The 9,005-nt window shown below is 35.0% G+C and overlaps 2 protein-coding genes across 2 annotated transcripts; one reads left to right on the top strand and one right to left on the bottom strand.

Moving 5' to 3' along the window:
• Positions 1 to 1,373: 1,373 nt before the first annotated feature.
• Positions 1,374 to 2,119, top strand: LOC120149535. Its single transcript, XM_039162286.1, has 2 exons — positions 1,374 to 1,616; positions 1,976 to 2,119. Exons 1-2 carry the CDS (start codon positions 1,374 to 1,376, stop codon positions 2,117 to 2,119), a joined length of 387 nt encoding a protein of 128 aa, XP_039018217.1.
• Positions 2,120 to 2,520: 401 nt separating this feature from the next.
• Positions 2,521 to 7,270, bottom strand: LOC120149399 (MACPF domain-containing protein At4g24290-like). Its single transcript, XM_039162197.1, has 8 exons — positions 6,963 to 7,270; positions 6,194 to 6,487; positions 5,835 to 6,073; positions 5,288 to 5,489; positions 4,552 to 4,620; positions 4,256 to 4,445; positions 3,757 to 3,923; positions 2,521 to 3,501 (listed from the first exon to the last, which is right to left on the bottom strand). The coding sequence occupies exons 2-8, from the start codon at positions 6,455 to 6,457 to the stop codon at positions 2,815 to 2,817; spliced, it is 1,818 nt and encodes a 605-aa protein (XP_039018128.1). The 5' UTR covers positions 6,458 to 6,487; positions 6,963 to 7,270; the 3' UTR covers positions 2,521 to 2,814.
• Between the last annotated feature and the right edge of the window lie 1,735 nt (positions 7,271 to 9,005).

Raw genomic sequence — 9,005 nt, forward strand, 5'->3', positions numbered from 1 at the left:
AGCCACGGTCCATATTTTATCGTTCTTCTCTTGAATCATTACATTTATAGCACTGCATATGCATAGCTGTAAGGTTTCTTCTCTCTCTTAGTCAATCACCCCTTTTTCTTCCTAAACTTTCAAGTCAATTCTTATTCTGTTCTTTTGCATGTGCTTCCTATCCTGCTGTTGATGTTGTGTTTACTTTGAATCAAATACCCAAGTTTATATATATATATATATATATATATATATATATATATATATATATATATTATAATTGTGTATAGTTCTTTTTAATTTTCTATTTGTTTTGGTTGGAGATTATGTTAATGATACATGGAAGGTTTTGCCATAAGTAAATTTCGCTAACTTTAATGATGGTTATAATCATCTTTTTCATGTGGAAATTTTATAATCTTTGGGGTTTTACTTTAGAAAAATGCAGTTATAATCATGTTTAATTTATATAATTTTTGTTTCTGGTCTGCGGACAGCAAGGCCCATGCTTTTGATTCCTTTAGGGTTGCTTCTTGAGACAAGGGTATGGTATTAATCAAGCCATCAGCATTATGTAAACATCATTCTCATTCAACAAAATCAAAAGCAAAGTGCACACTGCTGGGAATTATCATATAACTTTGTCTCTACTTTTTTAATTTGGGGTATATAAAAGCTAGCTGCTCTCAGCCCTTAAGAAATGGTGTGTTTTTTTCAGGACGGAGTTAGAGCCATAGGATCAAAGGATTAAGTTCATTTTTTGATGTTCATAAGTCATAATTCACAGGACCACGGTCCCCCAAGGTCGAAATCTTTTGATTTTCCTCTCTTGGTAAGCACTGATCCTGGTTTATTTTCATTTGTAATGATGCCATGAAGCATTTACATTAGGTGATATGGTGCTTTGCTGCTTCGGGTCAGTGTTATTTTTTCTGTTTTTGGTCATTCATCTATGATTCAGTGATTCGGTATGCAGTACCGACCTCAACGGTACTTAGGATAGTCTGAAAGAGCCACTTTCATATCTTTTTGTTCGAACAGAATGACTGAAATCGCCCGAAAGTGATGGTGCTATCGATATTCATATTTGAAAACGTGAAGGGTCTACAATGTCTGAAAATGATTCATTGTTGAGCTGATCATGTGGTGTAGCTACTGCTGATGTTTTATATCATTAACACTGTCATTGACAACATCCTTTCTTGTTAATTTTACTTGCGAATTTCGACTTTCTCATGTAATAATCGCTATGTCGACAATTTCGAGACATGTTACCCTTGAAATGTGGATGAATGTTCATGGATTTTGATGATTACCTTTGTTGATCATTTTCAGAAAAAAAAGGCAACTCATGAATGAGGAAGTTCATGTTATTAGAGGAATAAACTGCAACTATGAATGGGTTTGGAACTGGAAGATCAATGCCATGGAACATGTACCCAAGTTCCGATCCGAGTCTGTCTCAACCTGTATTCGATAAGGAACCGCTGTTGAAAAACTTGGGGACATCTATGAATGCCATTTCTTTCGGCTTTGTTGCTACAGCCATCTTGATATCCATGTTTGCTATCATGGCCATCTTCGAACACCTTTTTCAGCCAAATCCTGCTTTTTCTTCAACCGTTCAAGACGGTGCTGTATGATCCGGAGCGGTCAAAAAACTCGGGAATCCGCAAAGAGTGAGCTTCTATCTCATCAGGATGCTGAGACAATGCACCCTGCATATTCTGCTGTTCTTTCTCTTTTGACAACATTTCTTTAAGAACAAAGAAACTTCAACCAGATGATCAATCACGAATTTCGACTCTTCAACCACTAAGCTAAAAACCCTTTGTCCCTTGGCAATGATTTACCAATTTCTCTTACTGTTCTTCAAGTAGAATTAAGTAAATTCCGATCATATATATACAAGTAAAACATGTAGTTTATTTCTGAAGTATGCTTTATTTTGATCGGATCTTGAAACTGATGCTTGATGAATCCGTCGCGATGGCAGGTATCGACACCGTATGCGACTGATTTGACGGTGGTGATGCCGGGAGAACAATATCCTACCCATATAGCTCAGCTTGCTCCTCTCCCTTGTCCAAGGGAAGGCATCTATTGGCCTCCCCATGAACATAGTTTAGTATATCCTTAAGCATGCTTCATTATCCATGATGTTTTTGAATACATTTATCTTCTTGTCTTCTAATACTATTTTCCGATGAAATATTATAATTTGACAGATTAAAAAGAAAGAAAAGAAAACCAGAAAATTGTTACTCTCTTGGGTATGTGTGATGTAAAAGGATTAAGCTTAAACTATGTATTTAATCACTTATTTATTCTCATAATTCTATTTTGATAATCATCTGTTTTTAAAATCATATCTAACTTTACCTTTTGATCACTTGTCGATAATGACACGTCATCATTAGAAGAAAAAATTTACCATTACATTAAACCAAAACGAAACGTTAGTGACGAGAATAGTTTACCTAAAGACTAAATACAACACTCACACAGAAAACAATCACTTGAGAATCAAAACCACCATTGTGCATAGAAACTTGAAGAATTTATATTAGAAACAAACAAAAAAATTTACATTACAAGATAAAATTTGCAAGCAATTGAATACCCAACACTCCTAATCATATCTCCCTCAGCTCTTTTTCCTCTCTTTCATTCACCCATCCCCATGAAGTTTATCTCTGTAAATCTGACTATTCTTGAGTTTCCATTCATCTCTGCATATTTTTGGATTCTCTGATCTTCGGTAACTTTGTCCTGTTAGTATTTAGTTCCATGGTGGATAAAGAATACACGGTGACAAGTGGAAGGGAAAATCGTCTAGTTCTCATCGATGCTATCTTCATCGGGTAATATTGCAGTCAATAAAGAATACTTTACCAGGAGAGAGATCTTTCCCTTCTTGACGACTAATCTTGCCCCCGAAACGACCCAATATCCAGGACTTTCCTGTGGCCCTCGTGTAATTTCGGTTGTATCAACGAATTTCAAAAGCTTGGGAGCTTGAACAGGCATGGGAGGGCCTCCGGGGTAAACAGCGGAGTTGATGTTCACATCAGCTGGCCTTGGAGGCGGCTTCTGAACTTGTGTGAAGTGATGACTGATTAGTGTGGATATGAGTCCAGACTTGGCGACCGACCCGGGTGATCCTTCCCATTCTGGCTGCTTAACGGAAATAGCTCCCAAAACAGTCGAGAAGCGTAGTCGTAAAAAGAGAATATTTTTAAAACCATGATTCTCAACCTGCAATTGGGCTCCAGTTACAATAGAAAGATCCTCATCGGACTCTATGGGAGCGGTGCATACATGAGAGTAGTTCTTCCAATAAACTTTCTCGTAGTAATTACGATCATGAGACTCTTGGCGGAAGTTCCCTTTTGGATCATCTACAAGCTGGAAGATTTTTGGAAGGGAAGAAAGGTGCTGCAAGTGGATGGCCAAATGGTTGCTCCTTTTACCTTCTAGATATAGTCGGAGGCCAGTCACAGGCCTCCTACCCACATCAACCTGTAACGGAATTATGTAGTGAAAAATCAGATATATTTTCTTTTGATATGAACAAAGACTTCCCAGGAAAAGCGGTAGCTCAATGACCCAAGCGCTAGTGGTCATCTATAAATCCAACACCAGCATTGAACATGGTCCAAATTTTTATCGAGCTGATGGGCTAATAAAAACTACTCAAACCCAGACATGGATGAAACCTACATGGAAACACTTAATGCACAAAGCCAGAAAGTTACAAATTTAAAATTTCATTACCGGAGTAGTGTTCACGAAAAGCTTGGGCCCCATGAAGCTGAATTGCAAAGATGAAGTGCTTTGTTGCTTTCGTCGCGGACCAAGAGGAAGTTCACTGAAAACCGGTGCCCACTGTCTTGGAAGCTGAAATTCCAAAAACTGGTGGAGCTCTTCAATTGGTGGTTTATCTGTAACAAACGTGGTCAAGGATCAACTACTATTGACGTAGTTTGGTACTTACTAACAACTTACAATCATTTAAGAAAGGTTTAACCAAAATAAGCTCATAACTCATGTTTGATTGCCTTCGAATTACATAATAATAAGACGGTTAGTGAACTTACGATATATTTACCGAATTATAAAAAGGCAAAAATGTGAGGCATACTTCTTCCAGAGAATAATAAAGGCATTCCATGTTTAGGAAGAGGAAAAAAAGAGAGAATAATTTGAAGCAGGCAGTGGAAGAAAAAATAAAAATGCATCAGGTAGACAGACAGAAACCATAGGTCTTGCTTACATCGCAAATATAAATTTATGGCATGGCTCAGAAATCCACATCCCGGAACTCCATTCAGCAGAGAAGTAATAGGAATAAAGGACATTGAGATTACGTCAGGCTTTAACTGAACCGTTTGTAGCCAGTCAATATGAGAAAGGTTTCTATTATCATCACTTCCACCTCTCCTTTTGTAAATGGTTACAATATCCTGCAATTTTTAGGTAATTATTAACATCGATATCGCGAAAGAAGCTTTAACCTTTACCAAGGAGCTTTAACTATTAAGCAAACAACCCATATGGAGGAAAACCAACCTCTTTATGTGCATACGAACTTGATGGACTGTTACTAGCAAACCTTAGCCGCTGCTCCCTGATTTCAAACTGAAACAGAGATAATTATATTAGATACCCCAGGAAAAAGGGGAAACACACATTATGCCAATGTTTCACTCGTAAGGATGATTGACAGACAAGTTAAAACAAATGAAGTTTTACCACCAAAAGTGACGGCAAATCAGATATATGTAGACAAATACCCATAATTTATTTATTCTATAGAGATTAATTAAACTAATATTGGAAGGCTAGCAGTCAAAGTAATAAGGCTAAAAACAAAACCGCCAACCAAGTTGAAAGACCTATAAAATAACAGTATCCTCATAAAACAAGCAGCACAGCAAAAACAATGACAGATCCAGATCTCAGAGTAAAAACCTAAACATTTAAAACAGTAGCAGACATGGAGTATTCTCTGGCAACTATTTAACTGGTATATCGTTAGAAATCATACAATATTTAGTGTGAAACTGGGCTGTGGTGTTACTATGTGAGAAAACTCTCAAAACAAATTTTGGCGTCAATACGCAACATCCTGCAACACTTCCACAATAACACCCTGCTTGACAGTTTAAATCAGGGATATTGTATCCCTGTTGTAAAAAATATTGAACTGGGAATATTGATTTCATTCCATCCAAACAAGAAGCATGATTTATGTATATATACAGCTATAGATTAGAAGATGTATCATCACAGTTCTATACCAAACCTTGTCACTTGGGTAGACTTGCTCAGGCACCATGCTGTATTGTTCACTGGCATCCAAAAACCTCTTATCAGCAATATCCTTCAGTCTTTTCTGAATATCAGCAGGTTGAAGAGTAGAGGAATGCTGCTGCTTTATGTAAATAACATCTTTCCCACCCATCTTCACGCCAACAATAATGTGGGTGCCATAAGTTTCAATAAATCTGAGATGTCAAAATTATATATCAACCTCAAATACTATATAGCAGAGAGTAAATAACACTAAACGAAGCAGGCAGAAGGCAGCAGAAAATTCATAGTCACCAACACAACAGCATTCTTTATATGTTCATTTAGAACATGCATGCTGAACCAGTAAAAGAGAAACAAAAAAGTTAATCATTGAATTGTTCACCACATGACAATTGAACTCAAAAAGAGAGGGAGCCAGAAACAAACATTGGCCGAAGCCCAAGTCACTGAATAAGGGAAAAAAGGCGAATACATGGCAAGGTCTTATTTAAGAACTCATCAACAGCATTCATGATTAAATTTGCATCAAAATTCACCTCGCCAAAGCTGCAGGTTCCCATGTAGACGGGACTGCTTTCCTGACATGATCTCGTAGCACCATTTGGGATTTCTCCAGTGCGACTGAGTATAGTGTGATGAACACCCCATCAAAAGCAAGGGTCTTGGTATTAGCAGCATCTTTTTGCCAACAACCAGAGAATTCAAACATGGAATTGTAGTGGCCTGAAGGTATTTTTCCAGTCAAAGATATATCTTGGTTGAATTGCTCTGACATCTGGAGAAAATAAAAGAAAAGAAATGAGAAAAAGCATACTCTCGTATATCTCTCACAGGATTCAACTCATGTCACAACAATTTAACTACTAATAGCATTGAACAAACGATGAACCATTACCTGTTGGAAGGAGAGAACATCGGACCTGAACCGTGTGCGCTCTCCTTTATCACATTTTATTGATTCGGGCACCGCGGGTATCGAAATTCCACCAGGTAAAACAATCTCATGGCCTCCATCTTCATCAATCTCGATAAGACATGGATCTTTTGAATTACTCCCTTTGCAGTACTTCAGTCGAAGATCCATTCCAATATCATATCCACATCCAATGGACCTCATGGCAATCTCAGCCGCCTCCGGAGCTGGCATCTTAAGCGCCATTGCTTAACGCATCACTCTTTTTCACCAAAACTGGAACCAAGTTCACACGTGATTCAATTATTCAAACCAAACATAGTATACTCCAAGTAAAGCAAAAGCAACACTGTTTCAATCATTTACATAAATAAAGCTAATCCAAATCATACACATAGCTCAACGTGTAAAAACAGAACAAAAGCCATCATACAAAATTTTCCTTTTAAGCATTTATTACTAAAACAGAACAGATCAGAAGTTCATATATAGCTCAAATATTCAAATTCATATCGAACAAAATCACCTTTCATACTCTTTTCCAGTAACAATCACAAGTAAAACCAAAATACCTCAATTTAAGAAGAAAATTAGCCGATTTTCACAAATTAACAACACCCCAAATCCAAATATAGTTCCGATTGAACAAACATCCCTAAAACACTAGATCCCGAAAATAAAAATAGACCCAAAATAATTTTTCTAAAGAAGGTTAGCTCATATTAGGCCAAAAAAAAAAAGAAGTTCATACATTTTACGCTGCTCAAGAAATAAAGTGGGGAATCTTAGATGGGGTTTTTAGAGCATATTTTGAAGCTCGAAAAAAATCCCAATCCAAGTAAAGCTCACGCAAATTGTAGCCGAAACGCCAACCGTTCGATTTGGAAGTGTTTTGAAACTGCAAGGTTTCCAGGTTGGGAAATTCCAAGAACAAAACTTGAATGGAAAGAAAGATAAAGAAAAAAGTGACTGAGTTGAGAGATGTAAGTAACAATAACAATGAAATAAAAAAAAACAGAGAGAAACCCTAAGAAAAGGGAAGGTTGCTGAGTTGAGACACGGACGAAAGTAGTAAAAATGGGTTTGACAGGAAATAAAGAAAAATTCTTTTGTATTGAAATGAGTTGTGAGTGAGTCAGACTCAAGCCATTTTAACTCCGAGTTGAGTTTTGATTGAGAAACAGCAGGAAAGTCAAAGGTGTTGCTTCCATTGACTGGCCTTGGGTTCCATTAATCATTTCCAGACCTATTAGTTAGCATTACAAACTGCCCCATTAGTCACTAATTTTTACAAGCTATTTGTTTTGGTTATTAAATAATAAAATTTAATTTTATTATAAATTTTTTAAATTATTTTTTATAATTATATATTTAAATAATTAATAACATACTAATAAAAAATTAACTGACCATTTTTCCCATATGAACATACTAATATGATCATTATTTCAAAAAAATAAATTATTATAAACATTATTATTGATTGATTGTCGTTATTTATCACAGTATGATATTAAAACCTTATATTTTGTTCATCTTTCTTCTTATCATTTAATTTTCCACAATATTATTCAAAAACAAGTTTCATACAAAGCTGACTTTAAAATGGTGTGATCTCCCTTTTTTACCACAGTTTAATGAGATTAATTTTGAGATATGTTATTTTTAAAATATAATTTTTATTATTCAAATTTTTTGATAGTTTAATAACTATCATTTATTAATTAATAAGATGATAATTCATGTTATATTTTCATCATATAAAATTTCTCGAATCATATTTATTAAATAAATTTAAAATAAAATGAAGATCAATTCAAGTCCAAAAATATTTTATCTTAACTGTTATATCAAAATATAGTTTATAAAGTTAAATTTTGTTTGGAATGCACTTTTTGATTTTTCAAATGATTTTAATATTAAATTTATCACTTACTCTCTAAATTTATTTTAAAACTTTAAAGTTGAATTCTTTTTTGAACTACCAAAAAGAGGAAGAAGTATGGTTTGAAAAATTCAATTTTTTAATGAAAAAGGAGAACTGAGCATTTTCATGAGGTTTTCCAACAATTGATATCTTTTTCATTAAACATTTTATTAAGGGGAGTTTTACCAAAAATTATATCAAAAAGGGGATATTGTTTAACTATATTTTAATATAACAATTAAAGCAAAATATTTTTGGACTTGAATTGAATTTATTCAAAAGTATTCAAAGTTTTCAAAAATAATTCAAAGTCCATTTAAAAGCTTGGAATTGAGCACAAAACGTTTTTCTGGACAAGTAGTACCGATGTTGTTCTTACAGTATTGATACATAATGAACTAGTACATATTGTTCATATGGTACCGATACCAACGGTAAGGAAAGTATCGATACTCACTAGGTATTACCGATACTACCAGCTTTGCTCAAATTCCAGAATGAAAAAATAGTACCGATACTACTCTGTATAGTAGTTAGATACCATAGGCATATTATCGATACCATCAGGCCCCAACGGTTAGTAACGGCTAGTTGATTTAAATATAAACAAAGTTAGTACCGATACTCCCTTTAGGAGTATCGATATCCCTTGGTCTGGACAATTTTATTTTGCATGAAAATTGATCCCCTAACGGCTCCAAACCACCTCCAACGGTTAGAAACGATCACAACAACATTCCAACACATAAATACAAGTTGAGGACACTTGAAGAAGGGTTAGAACACATATCCAAGCAATCAAACACAAGATAAGAGCTTTTCACTCTTTATTTCAATTCTCTTGTAAATATTTTATTTTTGTGAGCT

Source organism: Hibiscus syriacus, unplaced genomic scaffold, assembly GCF_006381635.1.
Source record: "Hibiscus syriacus cultivar Baekdansim isolate YM2019G1 unplaced genomic scaffold, ASM638163v2 tig00111005_pilon, whole genome shotgun sequence".
Classification (NCBI taxonomy): Eukaryota; Viridiplantae; Streptophyta; class Magnoliopsida; order Malvales; family Malvaceae; genus Hibiscus; species Hibiscus syriacus.

Excerpts from the sequence above, each read along its gene's own strand:
- LOC120149535 (XM_039162286.1), top strand. The coding sequence starts at position 1,374 with ATGAATGGGTTTGGAACTGGAAGATCAATGCCATGGAACATGTACCCA. Across the intron at positions 1,617-1,975 it reads CAACCGTTCAAGACGGTGCT|GTATCGACACCGTATGCGAC; the intron begins GTATGATCCGGA and ends TCGCGATGGCAG.
- LOC120149399 (XM_039162197.1), bottom strand. The coding sequence starts at position 6,457 with ATGGCGCTTAAGATGCCAGCTCCGGAGGCGGCTGAGATTGCCATGAGG. Across the intron at positions 4,621-5,287 it reads AAGTCTACCCAAGTGACAAG|TTTGAAATCAGGGAGCAGCG; the intron begins GTTTGGTATAGA and ends TCTCTGTTTCAG. Across the intron at positions 3,502-3,756 it reads TTTTCGTGAACACTACTCCG|GTTGATGTGGGTAGGAGGCC; the intron begins GTAATGAAATTT and ends ATTCCGTTACAG.